At 39.4% G+C, this 20,956-nt stretch overlaps 1 protein-coding gene across 1 annotated transcript in view; it reads left to right on the top strand.

The window, feature by feature from the left end:
- The first annotated feature begins 1,230 nt into the window (after positions 1–1,230).
- LOC109930845 (V-type proton ATPase subunit B) overlaps positions 1,231–20,956 on the top strand; it is a 34,942-nt gene continuing 15,216 nt past the window's right edge. Inside the window, exons 1-5 of the mRNA XM_020530249.2 lie at positions 1,231–1,499; positions 5,187–5,326; positions 6,809–6,910; positions 16,414–16,511; positions 18,797–18,920. Coding sequence (XP_020385838.2) covers positions 1,496–1,499; positions 5,187–5,326; positions 6,809–6,910; positions 16,414–16,511; positions 18,797–18,920 — 468 coding nt within the window. The 5' untranslated portion in view covers positions 1,231–1,495. The remainder of the gene's footprint in view (positions 1,500–5,186; positions 5,327–6,808; positions 6,911–16,413; positions 16,512–18,796; positions 18,921–20,956) is intronic.

Raw genomic sequence — 20,956 nt, 5'->3', positions numbered from 1 at the left:
TAGATTAGGTAGGTTATAGGGGAACGGGTCTGGGTGGGATGATCTAAGAGTCGGTGTGGACTTGTTGGGCTGAAGGGCCTGTTTTCACACTGTAGGTATTCTGAGTTCTATGTGTTCTTCTATGAGGAATGTGACGTGGGAAAATGTGAAGTCATGACATTAGCAAGAGGAATAGAAGATCTGGTTATTATTATTTAAATAGAGAAAGCTGCAGCACAAGAGTTTTGCTGTTTTTATGCATTATTTACAAAACGTCAGCATACACGTACCAACACAGCTGCTAATAGGGAAGGGAACTGAATTATTGGTTTTTAATTCAAATGGAATGGAGCATAAAAGAAGGTATTGCTAAAGCTATGCAAGGCAAAAATTAGATTGCGCCTGGAATGTCGTAAAGTGTTTGGTACCCTTATCTAAAGAAAGATATAAGTTCATTGGAAACAGTCCAGTGAAGGTGCAGTGGGTTAATCCGAATATTCGGGGATTGACTTGGGATAAGAGGAAAACTTACTGAAACAACATTCTCTTTGGGGTGCGGGGGAGGTTGGTGCTTCGCAGAGTCAATATGGAGAGGTTATTTCCCCTTGTGGAAGGACCAAAGAGCATAATCTGAGTAAGCTGTCACCCAATTAGGACAGAAATGAAGAGGAATCCCTTCCCTTGAAGGGTAGTGAATCTGTGGAATTCTTTACTGCAGAGTACTCTCAAGACTCTGTCATTAAGTGTATTCAGGATTAAGATAGACTGATTTTTGAATCAATTAGGGATTCATGGATTCTGGGGGCAAAGGCAGGAAAGTGGAATCGAAAATGATCAGATCAGCCATGATCTCCATTGGCGGAGCAGACTCGACGTGCCAAATGGCCTCCTTCAGCTCCTAATCTTATGGCCTAAAGAAAAATTATAGGCAATAGTGGTCTTTAAAGTATAAAATCAATGAAGAAGAACACTGAAGAGGTGTATTTGTTTTTTTTCCCCCCAAGAGCTACTTGTCTTTTTAAGAATGAAAGATCCAGGTTAGCGCATATGTCAGAAAACTCCAAAGTTGTTGGAGTTAAGGTTGTTCCAATTCTTTCAAAAAGGAGCCTTAAACGCAACAATGCTTGAAGTCTTATATATTTTAATGATTAACAGTACCTTAAACTGAATCCAACGATGTTGAGTGAATTTATATTAACTGCAGTATTAATGTGAAGGCATTTGCTTTCCGCCAGTACTGCATTTGAACAGGGGGCCCCAATTTCAGGTGCAATTAAATGACACCAGGGACTTGCTGAATTGAACATATTGGTGTTGAATTTTGCACTTCATGAAATTATAATTTGAAGTACCTAATTACTCAATACATCTTGTGAATGATTTTAATATTGTGAATAATTTTAATTTTGCTATTGAGTAATAGCAATACTGTTGACTTACAGGTAGAGTGTTCAATGGATCAGGGAAACCCATTGACAGAGGGCCAACTGTATTGGCTGAAGATTTTCTAGATATTATGGGTAAGCTGATGGTCACAAAAATTAAGCTAATCACACGACTGAAAATTCACCTGTTTAACGTTCTCATCTTTATGGAAGAAATAGGGCCTGGCTTGATGTGGTGCATTAGTGTGCAATCTTTATTATGAAAGTCAATTTGTCATTCTACAGCTTTGCATTCTACATGCAAAATAGCAAATAGCATTTGTGTACGAATCTCTGGAAGTAATGTGTTTTCTAGGGTGAATAACATGCTGGTAGTGACTAAGAATCATTGCCTGGTTTCCTATTTTAGTTCTGATTGATTTGAATGAATTGTTCATCTTGTCTAGAAGATTGGGGATAAGATGAGCTTGTCTATCTATTCTGAATTCTTCTCGAACTAGTGTTGTTTTGGATTGCTTGTGGGCTAAATGTCTCCTGCAATGTTTGTAACTTCAACTGGTCATGGTTTGTTAAGATGCAGTGACCAGAGAACCATGTTGTGTTTAAAATCCCTTAACTTGTACTGTACTTATTCTATAGTTCGGCATTCTATGCTTCAGTAACTGAACACTTGGGAGTACTGACAGTATAATAGCTTTCAGTCTGTTTAATTGAACTTCGTACTTGGCTAATTCAGTACTGTTCATAGAATATGTTGTTAATTTTTCCATTAAGGCATGACCTGCCTAAGTGGGGCTGGGTGGTGAGCCAAAACTTTGGGGCCATGAGGTTCAAGGCAGTACTGGTTGGCATAATGTTCTTGACTTAGTGAACAGCTGAGAAACACTGCAATTTTTTTCAGTATGCATGGCCTGCATGATTCAGCTTGAGACTTGGGCCCTGCAGCAATAAAGACAGTGTTCTTTACATGTGCTTAAAAGATAATTAAGTTGCCTTTTCTCCCCTCCCCACTCCAAAAACAACTTATAGGACCTCGTCTCCACTTTTCTCTCTTTGATCTCCCCTGCGACCCCTTTCCCCACCCCTTATTGTTCTTGCTGAATATTGAAGGGTACAGGACATTCGGCAAGGCTAGAAAGTGGGATAGTGATCTGTTAATTGGTGATATTAGCATAATAGAGAAGAATGACCCAGCCAAAATATGGAAGTGTTTTGTAGAAGTGTTGCACAGGCCCTCCTACCATAATTACATGATGAATGGAGCATAAAGGAAAAGAATTATAGCTTGTTCGAAGGCTTTGGTGATCATCATGGGGATTTTAATCCACATGTGAACTGGAAAAATCAAATAGGCAAAGGTAGCCTAAATGAGTTCATAGAATGCTTTTGGGGTTGTTTCTTAGGACATGTTACTCCAAGATTACACCAAACCTGAGATGGGAATGAGATTGGATTAATTTACGACCGTTTTAATGAAGGCACCCCTAGGTGGTGGTAGTGCAATAATGATTCAGTTGCACATTGTTTAATGGAGAGAGGAGTAAGTCCAAGACTGGTATTTTAAATTTCAATAAGGGCAATTGAGGGTATGAAACTATGGCTCAGTAGCATGAACTGGCAAATTGTTTTGTGATCAGTAAATAAGTGATGTGTGGCAAACATGTATGGGGATATTTCAAACTGTACAGAGTAGGTACGTTGTTATGGTGGCAGGTCAGAAGTTAATTTTTTTGACAGTCTTAAAAATATTTTTGAGAGAAAATTTGAGGGAAAGAGAAAGTAATAAAATATTAAAAGTTCTATTGACAGAAGCTTTTAAAAAAATTGACAAATTGAGTGTTGGTCCTATTGAAAGTGAATTTGGGAAATTAATGCTAAATAAGGAGATGGAAAATAAACTGAACAGGTATCTTGCATTTGACTTCGCTACGAAGGATACAAGTAATGTCCCAGAAATCAGGAAATGCCAGGGAGGAATCATAGAATCCCCACAGTGTGGAAGCAGGCCACACTGACACTGCGAAGAGCATCTCATCCAGTGCCACTCCATCCCTGTCACCCTGCACTTCTCATGGCTAATCCATCTAGCCTGGACACTCTGGACAATTTAGCATGGGCAAGCCACCTAACCTGTACAGCTTTGGACTGTGGGAGGAAATTGGAGCATGCGGGGGACCCACGCAGACACAGGGAGAATGTGCAAACTCCACACAGTTGCCTGTGGGTGGAATCAAACCTGGGGTCCATGGTGCAGTGAAGCAGCAGTTCTAACCACTGAGCTACCGTGTTGCCCGAGCTCGAAGTTTACAATCGTTCGGGAAGTGATACTGAACATATCGTTGGAACTGCAGGCTGACAAGTATCTGGGTCGTAATTGGCCTCATCCTAGTGTCTCAAAAGAAGTGTCACATGAGAGAGTTGATGTGTTGGCTGAATTTTTTGAACGTTCTCAAATTTGGGGAAGGTTCCAGTAAATTAGAAAAAATGTATGAAATTCCTTTATTTAAAAAAAGGGTGGAAGACAAAGCAGGAAACTACGAGCCAATTAGCTTAATATCTGTCAAAGGATTAGCCTATTAAGAGATAGTAGGAACTGCCGATGCTGGAGAATCTGAGATAACAAGGTGTAGAGATGGATGAACGCAGCAGGCCAAGCAGCATCAGAGGTGCAGGAAAGCTGACGTTTCGGGTCTGAACCCCTCTTCAGAAATTTCTGAAGAAGGGTCCAGACCCAAAACGTCAGCTTTCCTGCTCCTCTGCTGCTTGGCCTGCTGTGTTCATCCAGCTCTACACCTAGACTATTAAGAGGCTATTTATTAAGATAATGTAACCGTATGGGCGGCGCGTTGGCTTAGTGGTTAGCACTGCTGCCTTACAGCGCCACGGACCGCGTTCGATTCCACCCTTGGGCGATTGGCTGTTTGCACATTCTCCCCGTGTCTGCGTGGGTTTCCTCCCACAGTTCAAAGATGTGTAGGTTAGGATTGGCCATGCTAAATTGCCTGTAGTGTCCAGGGGTATGTCAGTTAAGTAGATTAGACATGGGAAATGCAGGGTTACAGGGAAAGGGTATGGGGATGGGGTTGGATCTGGGTGGGTTGCTCTTCGGAAGGCCGGTGTGGACTTGTTGGGCTGAATGGCCTGTTTCCACACTGTAAGGATTCTATGAACTTAAATTCAAACACATCAGGCAGAGGCAATGTGGCTTTATGAAAAGGATAGGATATTTAATGTGCTTAATTTAATGCTAAAGAAACCATTGAATAGATTGTACTTAGATTTCCAGAAGGCAGTCAACGAGGAGCCGTATTAAGGGTTATTGCAGAAAATAAAAGCTTGTGGAATAGAGGATAACACATTGGCATGGATAGATTGGCAAAAAATCTGCTGCGTGTGCTATTTTCTAGTGTGTAATTGCAGCTTTAAAATTCTCAATTTAAAAAATACCCTCGACAATGCCTTCACCCCCGCCTCTCTCTCTAACTTCTTTTAGACTTGAAGATGCTGGCTCACTTCCAATTCTGGCCTCTTGCATGTAAAATACTTCACTTCACCATTGGTGGATGTTAATCCCTTCTCTAAACTTTCCAGTTCCTCTCTCTCTTCCTGGAAAACCATCTTAAAGCCTGTGTCTTTGTTCAAGCTTTTGGTCATTTACCCTGTTGCTTCCTTATGTAACTGGCTTTCAAATTATGTTTGACATTCTTGTGAAACTCGTTGTGATGGTTTAGTATATTAAAAGTGCCATTTAATGCAAGCTGTTTCATAGTGAAATAATGTTACTTTTGATATGCTTCATAAGAATCTATGCTTGAATTTTAGGTCAACCTATAAATCCACAGTGTCGTATATACCCAGAAGAAATGATCCAAACTGGAATCTCGGCAATAGATGGTATGAACAGTATTGCTAGAGGACAGAAGATTCCCATATTTTCAGCAGCAGGCTTGCCCCATAATGAGGTTTGTAAACATGTTAAGTGGGCCACTGCTATTTTATAGTTAGTTTTTGGTTAACACTAAATATTTTATTGAAATGTGGTTGCTCACTGTTTAACTGCTGTTCAACCTTTTCTTCATTATTTCTGATTTTGAATGCTAATAATGCTGGTACAAAATCCATAAATTTTCAATAGTTGACAAGTTTGCCCTATAATGAAACTAAGTTTCTGTCTGTGGCAGTAGCTGTTGTGATGTTCTAGTTAGCCTCTGGTTTGGATTATAGAGGACTAAAAGTTCAGCTAAGGTTCCCATGGACTCATTGGAGATATAGAAATCTGGAGGCTAATTTGTAATATCCCTCCTTCGTTCCCATGGTTGAATCCTGCTGATCATCTCCTAGGCTGAGTAGTTACGTGAAGTACAACCTGCCCTCAGGTATGTGACTATGGAGTATACAGTGTGAGGATTAATAACTGTAGGAAAAAAAGTACTAAATTCTTTAGTCAACACTTGTCTGAAAGCGTCATTTGCCAGTAAAGTGTAATGACGATGAAGACTAGATGTTAGGAATGTGATTTAACAGCACTGAGCAGTTGAAAATTGCAGTGAGTTATGAGTTGGGTGTAGACAGCATAGAAGAAGTTGACATCCATGTCAGAGGAGGGGAGCAATGATGGATCTCTGGTATTAGGGGTAGAGGAGTTTCCTCCAAGGTAAGGGGAAGGAAGAGAAACCTTTATGGATGTACTTTAGTGTAAATCAGTTGGGTAATAGACATTAAGCAAGGACAAACCCACTGCTCTGGAAAATGGAAATGTGGGCATTGGCTGAGGATGCTATGATCACATGGGATGGGGATAATCGATGCATCACAACCAAAGAGAATTTAACAAGATTTCCAGTATGAAATCTTAACAGATTTCGTTTGAGTCTGATTTGTCTTAATCTCACTAAATTATTTTTTAATAATAGTTATAGCTAATGGACCTACTCTAAGCATGTTTTGGAAGGTTCCCAGCACAAGAGAATAAACTCAAGTTTGTGTTCTTTTTTGAATGATGTCCTGCTCTAATAATAGAAGGTTTTGATAAATAAAAACTTCTAATGCCCTCTCATGCAGAACATCAACTGTTGGCAAATTATTCTTTCTGACCTCTAGTAAACAAAGCACATACTGCTCAGGTAAGGTAGAAAAGGCTATTGTTTTTGTTGTTTCATGTATTTGCATCTTTTTGTGCTGGATTTGATTACATCTAAAAATTATTAGCAAATTCTGAAATATAAAAACTTCTGTTAATTCTGATGCATGTGCTTTTTGTTTTGATTGTCAGAAAAGGCTTCACAAAATTTTTTCACTTGATTTGAAGAACAAAAATTGAAGGATGGAAACAGCTGTAAATTTCACATGTACTAAAAGTCAAAGAGTGGTGTTAGGGTTCTGGATGCATGGATGTTGTTGCCTCTTTAACATAAAGTTCCTGACACATGTGAAATGTTTTCTAGATTGCTGCCCAGATCTGCCGTCAAGCTGGACTGGTTCAAAAATCCAAAGACGTCATGGACTACAGTACAGAGAATTTTGCTATTGTATTTGCGGCTATGGGTGTAAGTGAAGTAGAAGCACGACAATAGCTGTGTAAATCTTATTAGTCAACTTTGTTAACTATTGCAATTAATGATGAGTGGCAGATACAGGCTGCAGTTGGAGGTCCATAATTGCCAGTGCGCTAAAGATCAGTAAATTATCTAGGACAGGATTTGGTTTACATTTTCTTGAACCGTGTCAAACAATCAAAACAGACAAAGAGCAGTAATTAATATGCAATGCCATGACTGAAGGGAACTCTATGGATCTGATGGTAAAAATGTTGTCAGTCTTATTACTTGTGTGTGTTACTGTGTTACTCTTGCGATCTGGTATATGGGTGCACTATAAATTTATGAAATGACATTGAACGGCAAATTACATTAACAACTGGGACCAATATCTGCATTTGGAGATTTGCAATTGCTGTCTGAAGGTTTTAAACTAGAAGTCATTGGAAGTCTTGAGAAAAAACTTAGATTGAAGGTGAGCAAAGCTGGTAACAGGAAGTAGGTTGTATGTGGAATTGGAAGGCAGGCAAAGCTAAGCCGAGCATCAAATGCAAAATAACATGAAAGCACCGTATGCAATATTTGCAGCAAGGTGAGAACCACTGCATTTTACATAATGAGAACAGGCCTTCAGTCCATTATGTCCATGCTGATCATCAAGCGCCAATCTACTTTAATCCCATTGTCCAGCATTTGGCCTGTAATCTTGTAATCTTGAGCATTTCAAGTGTTCATCTAAGTACTCAAATGTTATAATGGTTGCATTTGCTATGACCCTTTGAAGCAATGAGTACCAGATACCCACCACCCTTGGGATTTAAGGAAGAATCTTTTCATCCACTCTAAACCACCTTAATGTTATAGCCCCTGGTTAATGACCTCATTATTAAGGGGAATGTTTCTTCTCACATATCCTGTCTATGCCCCTCATAATTTTGTACACCTTTTGATGTTTGATGTCACAAACTGAGGAAAATAAGTTTGTATTAACTGCCATTAGGCCTGAGCCTAAAGGATAACCAAGATTGGGATATCCAAGGGTATTTAACATTTAGGAAGGATGGGTAAAAAGGAAAAGTAGATGGGGTACCTCTTGGGAGACAAGACAGCAAGAAGGTTAGTGATAGGATCTTTGATCAAAAGATTAAGATGTAGAATTAATCTGGATGGAGGTGAGGTACAGTAAGGGGTAGTAAACATTGACTTTCTTTAATAAGTCATCGACTAGTAAGTGGTAAATTTGGGCATAGCATAAATCAGGAAATTAGAATTGCGTGTAATCTGGATAATACAACAATATGGGTGAACTTAAATTTGCATAGATTAGTTGAATTAATTTGCACTAACACTGTGGGGGATGCATTCCTGGAGTGTGTACAAGATGGCTTTCTGGAGTAGTATATTGAATAACGAACTAGAGATCACGCTATTTCAGATTCAGTATTATAGTGAGAAAAGGCTAATTAATAATCTTGCTTGAAAGGAGCCTTTGGAAAATACTTGTAATGATCATATAATTTTGTTAAGTTTGATGTGATAGTTGATTCTAAAACAAGGTTTTAAATCTGAACCAAAGAAACCATGAAAGGATGAGGGGGGGTAACTTGATATAGTAGATCAAGGAAAATTCACTAAAAGATTTGACAGGTGATTCCCTTAGCTGTGTCAGGAATTCCAGGTGGTACCAATATGCAACTCCAATCCAAGCTGCTCCAGTAATTGGCCATTGCACTATTTGGATTGACTGCCATGTTTTTGGACCAGGACCAGGGCCATGGCCAATGTGTTAGTACTGATGGTATATGCCTAATTGTGTAGTATGTTCACAATGGTTGGTAGATGAGTGTAACCCATTTAGCATAATAAATTTACTGTACTAGAAATGGCTCAGTTAAGTGTTCATTCTATATCCAATGTTAAGACATTATAGCGCTGAATAAGTTCATACAGACCTGTATTCAAAAGTGCAAAGATTTCACCATGAGAATTTAAAACATTGTTTTGGAGTAACACTCTGAATAAAGAAGTTATGTTTCAAGCATTCAATAATTATGATCAGAAAAATGAACTTCACTTGTTAATAACTTGCTTCGACATGTGATTGTTGCTGTAAACCCGGTGGAGTTGATTCTCCTTAGACTTTATCTCAAGCTGAATTTGCTGTTTGTTTTGGTGGTTGAAATCAATGTAAGCAGCAGATCCTTGGTGAATATGATGTGCACTGACTTTGAGAGTTCTAATTTATTTTTTTGTTTTTGCACCCAATTTGAAACATAGCTACAGTTCCTTTTTTCATTGCTGAATTGGGCACATTCTTGAAAATAATTTGGCTCCATTGTTACTTTGTAAACTTATGGGTCAGGTCATAAATTTTTTGTATGGATTTTTCTTTGTTGTAGCTGACTAATGGGGAAATATTTATAAAACCTTTATTCCAAGGTTATGCCCATATTTCAGAAAAATAAACTTTATATTTGGTAAAGAAGGACAATGATCCTAGCTTGTGTGAATAAGTAACAAATGCGTTATCTATCAGTCTGGAAGGGAAAGTTCTTCAAAAGATCTTTCTTGATATTTAATGGGAGTTCTTGAACACTTGCCTGGAAACCGGATTGTCTGACTTATTCTTTTGTACTAATTTCAAATAATGATACCAAATTATTGATGCCTTGCTTCCTGCTTTTGGACTTTGGAATGGACTTGGCTGTTATGCCATTAGAAATATGTGATCCTGTTTCCACACCCAAAATTCCTGCTTAAACTGACAGATACTTTAAAATCACCATTTTGCATGAAGGAAATTACATATTTTGAGGGGGAATGTTCTGAAGTATGAAATATTGCATTATCTCTCTCTGGATTAAAGAACAAAATTTTGCGTTTGAGAGAGATACTGTACAGCTTAAAACTGCAATAAAAAAACTGCTTTTGTGATTAGGGTACATATCTGAAAGAGATTCATTAAATTCTGTATTGCTTATTAGAGCAGTATTTTAATAGCAAGCAGCATGATAGATCGATGATGTTGGTTGAGAAAGCAACTAAGACAGTCCTGCAACTCTCTAACAATAGTATTCATATGATACAATATATTGAGGATTGTAAAAGGATACAACAGGATATAGATTGCAGATTTGAGCAGAGAAATGGCTGATGGAGTTTAATCTGGTCAAATGAGGTAATGCATTTTGTAAGATGACATTCCAGTGTGAATTATACAATAAATGGCAGAACCCTTAGGAGCAATGACGTAGAGGGATTTAGGCTTGCAGGTCCACAGATCCTTGGAAGTGGCAACACAATTCAATAAGGTGGTCAAGAAAACATATTACAGCACGCTTGCCTTCTTCAGTTGGGGCATCAAAACTTTTAGTGAGGCCACATTTGGAATATTGCGCGCAGTTCTAGTCGCCACAGTACCAGAAGGATGTGGATGCTTTCGAGAGGGTGCAGAGAAAGAATACCAGGATGTTGCTTTCACCATTCTGGATTAACCTTCTGTTTGCCACTGTCAAAAGCCTTGCTAAATTCCATATGAGCATTATGCATAGAGATGCCATTAATCAGTTCAGGTCTCTTTTAATATTTTCACCACCTGAAACTATGGATTCAAAGTGCAGTTTGATTGTAATGTAAGATTACACACTGAGAAATAATGCATTCTCAGAAGTGTAGTCCTTTAGATGTATTGGTATACTAAGCCCTGCTCCTCTAAATCATTCATAGCACCATTAAGGATCTAATGGTGCTATTCAGAGTGCAGGTAGCCCTCTTGGTTAACATTGCATTCTCAACCCATCATCATCAGATTAACCTTGAATTAGCATTTTAATCTATGGCCTGTTGTCTTGTACCAATTAAATTAGCCCATAAGATATGGGAGCAGAATTAGACCATTTGGCCTATTGACTCTGCTGCACCATTAGATCATGGCTGATATGTTTCTCAAACCATTCTGCTGCCTTCTGTCTATAACTCTTGATTCTTGATAATCAAGAGTTTATCCATTTGTCTTAAATGAACTCAATGATTTGGCCTCCCCAGCCCTCTGCGGCAATGAGTTCCATGCATTCATAAGTTGGGGGTGGCATGGTGGCACAGTGGTTAGCACTGCTCCCTCACAGCACCAGGGCCCTGGGTTCGATCCCAGTCTCTGGCAACTGTCTGTGTGGAGTTTGCACATTCTCCCTGTGTCTGCGTGGGTTTCCTCCGGGTGCTCCAGTTTCCTCCCACAGTCCAAAGATGTGCAAGCTAGGTGGATTGGCCATGCTAAACTGCCTGTAGTGTTCAGGGATGTGTAGATTAGGTGGGTTACAGGGGGATGGGTCTGGCTGGGATACTCTGAGTGTCGGTGTGGACTTGTTGGACCGAAGGGCCTGTTTCCACACTGTGGAGGGATTCTGTGGATTCTATTCTATGGAGTTACTGTCTGAGATTTAGTACCAACGTTGGCAGTGCCTTTACCTGAATAAGTCCACAAATGGCCAATGAAAATTCGCATGTGTGACCAGTCAGGGGGAAATCCCTCCCACAGAGAATGGAAAGCAATGATGAGCTGCTGGTTATTGGAGTGCTGGGGCAGCCCATTGCCGGATCTGGGAGTTCTATCCATTGGATCCAAGGTGAGGGCATCAGCCAGGGCAAGTTTGGGAGAGGAGCTGGCTGCAACGTTGGAAGGGAATAAGGACTTTACAAAAGGAAAATGGGGTGCTAAAAGAGGCTGCAAGTATAGTGAAATGGGTTACTACTGAGAAGTGGTTGCTAGGAGGGTTGGGAGAAGGATGCTGTCTGAATAGTGTAGAAGAAAGGTATACAGGAGGAGTTATGGGAGGTGGAGAGGCCTGCAAAGTTTGTAAGTAGCGGTGAGGCCGGTTGGAGAAGGAGGCAGCCAGGGAGGCAAGGGGCTAAGGGTGGTTTTGAAGGTGGAAGAACAGTTTTAAACCTGAGATCAAAGGATCATTTAGTTAACTGAGTTCTGAGATAAATTCACATCATTGAGGTAATGAATTCCTTAGAAATGAATATGGGAATCTCTTAGTTTAAAATTGTAGGTTTTGAAACTGTGATACTTGGAGGGAAAATCTCAAGTTAAAAACTGACAAATTTTATTAAAGTCTGAGGTTCAGCTCTAAGATGCTGTAAATGGGGTTGTGACTGGTTAAAATGTTCAGGTTTTCTGTGTGTGCAATGGAAACTAACTGGCTGTGACTTTTGGGAGATGTGTTTAGGGTGATGGCTTTTTGTGTGTAGAAGTTAGATTAACATTTGTTTTCCAAAATAACTATGACTATATTAATCTATATGACTCCAGCATTGGCGGTTCTTACTATCTCTTGATCTATGGCCTGTTGTCTTACGCCAATTTAAATAAGACCATAAGTTATACGAGCAGAATTAGGCCATTCCGTTAATCAAGCCTGTTTAGCCATTTGATCATCTGTTTCTCAATCCCATTCTCCTGTAACCCTTGATCCCCTTACTAATCAATCTGTCTTAAATATACTCAATCACTTGGCCTCCACAGTCCTCTGCAGCAATGAGTTCCACACGTTCACCACCCCCTGGTTGAGGAAATTCCTCCTCATTTCCGTTTTAAAGATAGTTCCTTCACACTGAGGTTGTGCCCTTTGGCGCTAGTCTCTCCTACTAGCGGAAATACCTTCTTCTCCACGTCCACACTCTCCAGGCCCCTCAGTATGCTGCAAGTTTCTACTGGGTCACCCCTCATCCTCCTAAACCCAGAATCCTCAACCGGCCCTTCATCTCTGGAATCATTCTCTGGAACCTCCTCAAGACCCCCTCCAAGGCCAGTATATCCTTCCTTAGATAGAGGCCTCAAAACTGCTCACTATTCCAAATGCTGTCTGACTAGTGCCTTTATACTGCCTCAGCACTACATCTCTTGTCTTGTATACTAGTCCTTTAAAAACGAACGCTACAATTGCAATTGCCTTCCTAACTGCCAACTGAACATGTTTATCTTCGGAGAATCCTTCCAAGTCCCTTTTGTGCTTCAGATTTCTGAAACCCTTCCCTGTTTAGAAAATAACCTATGCTGCTTCTTCCTACCTAAGTGTAAAACCTCACACTTTACCTCATTTGTATTTCATCTTCTTTGCCTACCCACCTAGCCTAAGTCCTTTTTCTAACCTCCCTGCCTCTTCAACACTACTTGCCACTCCAACTATCTTTGTGTCATCTGCAAAATTTAGCAGCAATGCCCTCCGTTCCTTCGTCCAGATTGTTAACGTATAATGTGAATAGTTGTGGTCCCAACTAAGCGGAACTCCACTAGTCACTGGCTCCCATCCTTAAAAAGACTGTCTGCCTTCTGCCAGTCAGCCAGTCCTCTATCCATGCTAGTACCTTGCCCCTATGCCATTGGCTCTTATCTTATTTAGCAGCCTCCTATGTGGCACCTTTTCGCAGGCCTTCTGAAAATCCGAATAGATCACGCCACTGGCTCTACTTTGTCTAACTTGCTCATTATGTCCTCAAAGAATTTCAACAGATTTATCAGGCATGACCTCCCCTTGAAGCTGCCAGGCTCCGCCTATTTTACTATGCACTTCTAAGTACTCTACAATACCAATTTTAATAATGGACTCTTAAAATCTTACCAATGACCAAGGTAGGTTAACCAGCCTATAATTTCCCATTTTATGCCTTCCTTAAAGTGTAACATGCTATTACACTTGCCATTTTCCAGCCCTCAGGGACCCTCTCTGATACCAGTGATCCATGAAAGATCAACACCAATGCCTTCACCATCTCAGCTATGTCCTTCAGAACCCAGATGTAGTCCATTCGACCCAATTTTGTTCACCTTTGGACCTTTCAGCTTTCCCAGCACCACCTCCTTAGTGATGGCCGCGATAGTCACCTCTGCCCCTGACTCCCTTGAAGTTCTATTATGCTACTTGTATCTGCCACTGTGATGACTAATGCAAACAGCCTATTCAGTTGCTCCACCATTTCTTTGTTCCCCATTTATTGCTTTTCCAGCTTCATTTTCCAATAGTCCACCGTGTACTCTTGTGTCTCTTTTTACCTTGTATAAATCCTTTTAGAATAATTTCTTGTAGTCTTCTTTAAATTTACTAGCTAGCTTACCCTCTATTTCACAGTCTTCCCTCTTATTCCTTTTTAAACTGCCCTCTAGCTTTTAAAAGCTTCCCAATTCTCTGGCTTCCCACTAATCTTCACCGCATTGTATGCTTTTGGTTTTATGCTGTCCCTGACCTACATTCAGTCATGGTTGCCTTGTCCTCCCCTTAGTATGTTTCTTCTTCCTTGGATGAATTTCTGCTGGCCCTTCTGAATTGCCCCCAGAAACTCCTGCAATTGCTGCTCCACTGTCTTCCTTGCTCGTCTCCCCTTCCAGTCAACTCTGGCCAGCTACTCCCTCGTATGTTTTGTGATTACCTTTTACTTCAATTGTAATACCGTTAGATCTGATTCAATCTTCTTTCTGTCAAACTGCAGTATTAATTCTATCACATTATGGTCACTGCTGCCTAGGGGTTCCTTCATATTAAGCTCCCTAATCAAGTCTGCCTCATTCCACATCAGCAAATCCAGAACTGCCTGTTCCTTTGAGCTCTATCACAAGCTGCTTCAAAACACCATCTCGTAGATATTCCATGAATTTTTTTCTTGGGATCTGCTACCAACCTTTCTTTCCCAGCCCACCTGCATATTGAAATCCCTGATGATTATTGTAATAATGTGTTTCTTGCATGCCTTTTCTGTCTCCTGAATGATTTTCTGACCGACCTCCTGACTAATGCTAGGAGGCCATGTGCTTCACTGATAGGTCTCCCTATTTCATCAGGGTCTTTCTTCCTTTGTGGTTCCTCCAACTGTACCCGCTCAGATTCTTTGCCTCCTGACTCCATATTGCTTCTTGCTATCTATTTGATTCAATTTCTTATTAACAACGCAATCCTGCTGCCACTGCCCATCAGCTTGTGCTTTTGACAGGATGCATATCATTGAACATTTCATTCCCAGTCCCTATCCCTTGCAGCTACATCTCTGTGATGCCCACAACGTTGTACCTGCCAGTTTTTAATCAATGCTACAAGATCATTTACCTTGTTTCGTATACTGCATGTATTTGTGTACAGCACCCGCAGTCCTGCACTGACCACTCCCTTCTCATAATTGTTGCCTTACCTGCTCTGCCTGAAGTTAGATTCCTGACCTTTTCCATACTCCCTGTCCTGTTTGTCTTTGTAGAAACGTGAATAACCTCTCTTCCATAAGCCTCCATGCAAGTGACACCTTAAGGAACAGTGTTTATTACGCTGACTATACTGTCCCTAATTCCAACTGCATCTTTGTTCTACCACCACCCACCCCTCCTCCGAATGGCTCCCTGTACCATGGTGCTCTGGTCAGTTTGCTCATCCTCCCTACTGCCCCTTTTCTCTTCCACACGGAGCAAGAATCTGAAATGTGTTAGACAAGTTCAAGGGCTGAGGCTCTTTCAGCACTATCTGCTGGATCCCTCTACCTGTCTTTCGTAATCAAACCTTCCTGTCCACGACTGCTGATTAGAATTTGAGCTGGTTAATCTAAGGGGTGTGACTGCCTTCTGAAATAGTGTCCAGATAACTCCTCCCTCCCTGCCTCGCTGATGTGTTGTAGTGTTTGAAGCTCAGATTTCAGTTTATTAACTCTGAGCTGAAATTCCTCAAGCAATCAACACTTGCTACAGATGTGACCACTATGAAACATAATGTGGTCCACCAGCTCCCAACATTTTGCAGGTACAACACATTGGGTATGCATCTCCTATTTGATTTGCTTAGGTTTTTTTGTCTTAGTTTGCAATCTGTAAATATTTCTTCTATTTACCTTCAATCTGAAAGTACCTTATGGTCAAATTAGCAGCTATTACCAACCAGTGATCTAATGGTTTTCCTATGATGTCACTTCCTTTAGTGCTGGGCCCTTGGTCCTGAGATTCATTTTTTCCTGATAAATTGACCTTTTTGAATTGAGTCAAAAAATCAAGCTAAAAGCACTTCTTTTGCCCTGTAGCGAATTCCCAAGCTGCCTCCAAAGTCCTCTAACTATATACTCAATTGGACTGTATCTCACTCTGCACGGTCAGAAAGGAGAGATTACATCCAAAGCTTACTGAGATGTCTAGGAAATTAATGCTTTCCTTGCATTTCATGGTTTTAAGTTTAATGGAGAATTGATAGTTGAGAATAATATACTAGTTCTGCTTCTGAGAGTCTACGTATCTCCTATGTCAACACCAAGTAGAGATGGTATTACATCATGTGTTAGCGTGAATGGAAAAATAGCTTCTAAAAACCAGAGAGGAGCCCTAAAAAAAATTACTTTGCTGTCGGCTATGCAGTGAATATTCAATTCCCTGTTCTTAATAGTAGCTACATGTTTTACTTGCTGTTTTGATCTATATATTTGAGATATTTATGCTTTATCTAAGGATAACCAAATTGGGTTGATTATCTTGATCACTTTCTGTATAACAGGTTAATATGGAAACTGCAAGATTCTTCAAGTCTGACTTTGAAGAAAATGGATCAATGGACAATGTCTGTCTCTTTTTGAATCTTGCAAATGACCCAACGTAAGTACTTCATAAAGACATCGGATTTTGCCTGTCGTAGGAATTAAACCAAAACAGTGTATGTAATTAAACGGGCTTTGACAGCTTGAGAATATTGCATTGCAATAGCCAGTAAGTAAACATGCTTTCAAGGAAAATAGATGTCATGCATCAAAAACTTAACTTGCAATAAACTATTATTTTACAAATGAGAATCATTTTCCTGCGCACTTTATTTTTTGGAAAATTCAATTATTATAGTAATTGCTGAATATAGCTTACAAATATGTCTTTTCCCATTATGCACTGGTGTGGTTGATTTTGAAAATGTTAAATGCTAGGTTCTTCCAAGAATGTTGTGGTGCAATTGTAATGTAGCTACTCCATGCTGGAAGATCTATTTTCAAGTCCCACCTGCTTCGAAGGTGTCAAAACATGTTTGAACAGGTTGCTTAAAATAAACACTAAATTTTGTGAAAAATGACATTCATAGAATGTCAAGTAACATTCTGATCAAAGTTGTTTGCCTGAAGAAGTGATTTGTGTATGTGCATGAAATGAATGTTTGTTTGGTTTGTCCATTTGTGTTTGTAATAATTTTACACAATTGGTATAAGATACTATTGCCAGCATTACGTCATGTCAAATCATATTGGCTCAACTGTTCTGCCAGTATTTCAAGTAATTATGTCTTGTCATCACGATCTGGAGTTTTTTCTGCCCATACACAAGTACATACTCAGGGAGCAATTATTATCCTTATTTGTTATTTAGATGTCAATGGCAGCACTCACATCTGAGTTGGAAGATTGTGGTTTCAAAGCTTACTCTAGTGACTTCTCAATTTATTTGTTCTCAAGATGTGGGTGTCACTGGCTAGACCAACATTTGTTGTACACCCTTAATTGCCCTTATTGACAGGACATTTGCTGCTTTTGCTTCTGCAGTCTTGTAGTGTAGGTACACCCGAGAGTGCTTCTCTGCTGTACTTTAGTATTTTGGTCGGAATTCCATGTGTACCAGTGGCCTCTTTGGTTCTCAACTGTTGGAAGGCCTTTTTAAACGTTTTGGGCTAGGGTGAACAGAGTGGCAGGTATTATGCTGTAGGATGTAGTTGATGGACTCAATGTGAGTACTTTCTTGTTGTGATTCTTGAAGTGCTATTTCACAAGAGCATTTACTGCCTCTGTGTCCATGATCAGTACCACTTCATTCTTAGCTCTAAGTGGGGTAAGTCTTGAGGTGCTCAAACCACAAATGACCTTGACTGTGCTGAAGAATCGATGCAGATCATGGTGAGCTGTATTTCCTACGCTCTTTCCACACCTGTTTTTTTAGGTCACAGACCTGACCTATTATTGGACCTCTAGAGTTCAGTTTTGACCTGTGTTTGTTTTTTTCCCCTCCTAAGCTTTGGTATTTGCAGTTTAGGAGTGCTTAGTGCTAATGATTAGCAGGTCCTGGATATCCTGGCAGTATTTGTCAAACCAGTCTTTGATGTTTCCCAGTAGGGAAACCGAGAGTCTCCTTGCAGGTACTCTTCCTCATCTTCTTCATCTAGAACGAGGAGGCCATGCCGTAATTGTGACCACATTCAAGAAAGATTAGAGTGATTTTCAATAACGACAGACCTGTTTCCGTGCTGTCCTTCACAGGAAAGGTCATTGTAAGAATCCTCAGGCATCTGCTCTCAATGGTTGAAGAGCTCCAGAATCATAATGTAAATGACATTCATTGAGTGGCGGAATGCACCGTGATGACATTCAGGTCTCAAAAGTACAGAAATAGCACCAGCCTCAAATTTAGCTGCCTACAGAATTTCACCATCCTCCACCTGTTTGATATTTGAACAATGATCCCTCACCAAGGGTCTACCACAGACCTAATGATGGGTTGATATTGATTTTGAAATCTGACAGCTGATGATCAAGCTGTTGAACTATTTAAATTGTGATTGAAGTGAACAGACTTACAGATAGGTTTGCAATGAAAATGCAACTGTGTTCTTAACTATCAAAAACAACTTTGAGTGTGATTAGGAAAGAACTCTTTTCTGCAATTGACAGTAGATATTTAATTTTAAATCAATCGTTTTTAATTGATCAAAAATATTGAGGCATATGGAGCAATGTCACATCAGTTTTCTAACAGAGAAATGTGGCCAGCACTCAATGGGCTGAATGACCACCTCCTGTTCTCTCGGTTCACAGCAGAACTAGTATGCATAGATAAAGCTAATGCTGAAATGTCTATATTTCAAGAGTCGTACTGACGTAAATACTGATGGATGGCTATCTCTTAAACAGCATTGAACGCATTATTACACCTCGTCTTGCACTGACTACTGCAGAATACCTGGCCTACCAATGTGAAAAACATGTGTTGGTTATTTTAACAGATATGAGTTCTTATGCTGAAGCTTTGAGAGAGGTATGTGCATTTCCCTTCAAATGTTCATTTTTATACACAGACAACATCAAACGTAAAATGCTTATTGGTAGAGAGAATATTAATTATCGTAGAAGTTTAATCTAAGGTTCAGTTATTTCCTGGTTATTTCTTCTTCTCTCATAACCGGCATTTTTATAAGGAATAGACTGAGGAGAAATGACTGTTAATTAGTTATATAATCTAGATTATGCAGTCCGGGAACTGCATCTCTCTTCCCATTATTGACCAACCAGTCATGGCACTCAACTCGAGTCGAGATGGCAACCACAAATGATCTGCTCCAAAGATGATAAAGCATTAGATTTCTCAAGTAACCTACATTCCCAAAAGATAACCAAACAAAATTCCTGAACATCATTACACCTGTGAAGTCCACACTGTCTGATTTCATTACACCATTTTAAATATTTAATTACTTACATCTGCAATATTTATCGTTTGTAATTAAACTGAATTTGTAATTGATATTTTAAAATTGATAATTTAAAGAATAATTTCTTCTCATGCATAGTATCCAAAATGTGATTTTGAAGTTGTACGAAACAAATCAATTATTTCATAATATGCCTAAAAAGATGCGCCATCTTGTAACTGAATTTGATAGTTTTATGTTGACTGCTTTCATCGAATATTTCCATTGCATTAATAGATACTTGCACATTTGTTCATGTGGGTTCCTGTCCAATGTCTGTGACCTTGCATTTATCTGCTTTGTAATTATTTAACCCAGTTAATTCTTCTTGAGCTCTCACTTTTTAAAAATGAGTCTGGTAGCCTCAAGTTAAATCAGAATTACCATCGTACATCTTGTTAAGAAAGATACTTGGTCACATTATTGAGGTTCGATCATGTAGACATTAGGGTTGGCAGTTGGACAGTTTGGAAGGGCCACTTCGCAGGTTTACTTACTGGATTGTTGCAGGGTGGGGTGGAGAGAGTGGGAAGAAACACTTCTGCTTCTCTGCCCTATAAACTTACCCATTCTAAATCGCTCCTCAAGCTTCCCTTCTGCCAGGTTTCCTGAGACCCAGGATACCTAGCCTGCAGGTGTTGAAAATAAAGATTAGGTTAAAATTGATATCACCGCTTTCTTAAAATATTTTAGTTTGTTGGCTGCCTCAGTTGAAACAAAAATTGGCAGTTTGGGATTGGATTGCCAGTTTGTAAATCCACCTCATTTTCCCCCACCTCCCCTGGGAGGTTTCCTGTAAGTCATCAAATTCAGAAATCTTTGCACAAATATTGAGCACTCAGATTTGGGGAGGGAGGGGACCCTCTATAGGTATTTATTAACTTGAATTTGAGTTCAGATCATAGTCCTTGAAAATCTGACTGTTCCATCATTAATGTCATAAGTGCTTTCCATAGTTTTTTGATGGCATATGCTCCACACAATGATGGACAGAATTCACTTCATGTATGTAGCTCTTATTTAATGGTAATACCTAAATGGAGATTGCATGAAGTTTATTGTGTTATATTAGATGTATTTGCTCTTTAGCCTTGTGTCGAACAAGTCCATGCTGCTCTTGAAAGCAATTTTGGTATGGAAACCAATTCAGTGGAACAGGATTACCAAGGTTAAAAGAGTAATGCAAAAATCTATCTTTTGTTCAGAAAGGGAGTTGTCTGTAGACTATTTTCATTTATTTACTAATGACTGTGGACATAACATGAATAGTGCTGCTGTTGTCTGGAGGTAAAGTCGCATCTATTGCTGCATAGCTTAAACTAAATGCAATTGATTACTAGCAAAACTTTGAAAAAGCATTGACCTTGATGTAAAGCATTCTTTTCTGCAGTCTTTGGTAAATTACTTTTTTGTTATTATGATAAAATTATATTTTCAAAACTCTATTTGCAACGTAGACCTGTTTGATACACAGAGCTTATTCTTACTTACATTTTTATTTAACTTATTGTATTCTGTAAGTAAAACCTGTAGATTTTCCCTTGCATTCTCTGAATAATTGAACCATTATTTTGAAGCAATGATCCATATTTTAAAAAATACT

The sequence above is a fragment of the Rhincodon typus genome, chromosome 20 (assembly GCF_021869965.1).
Source record: "Rhincodon typus isolate 14 chromosome 20, sRhiTyp1.1, whole genome shotgun sequence".
Lineage (NCBI taxonomy): Eukaryota > Metazoa > Chordata > Chondrichthyes > Orectolobiformes > Rhincodontidae > Rhincodon > Rhincodon typus.
The sequence above is the reverse complement of the archived record's forward strand: the minus strand, read 5'-3'. Positions and strand labels throughout refer to the sequence as shown.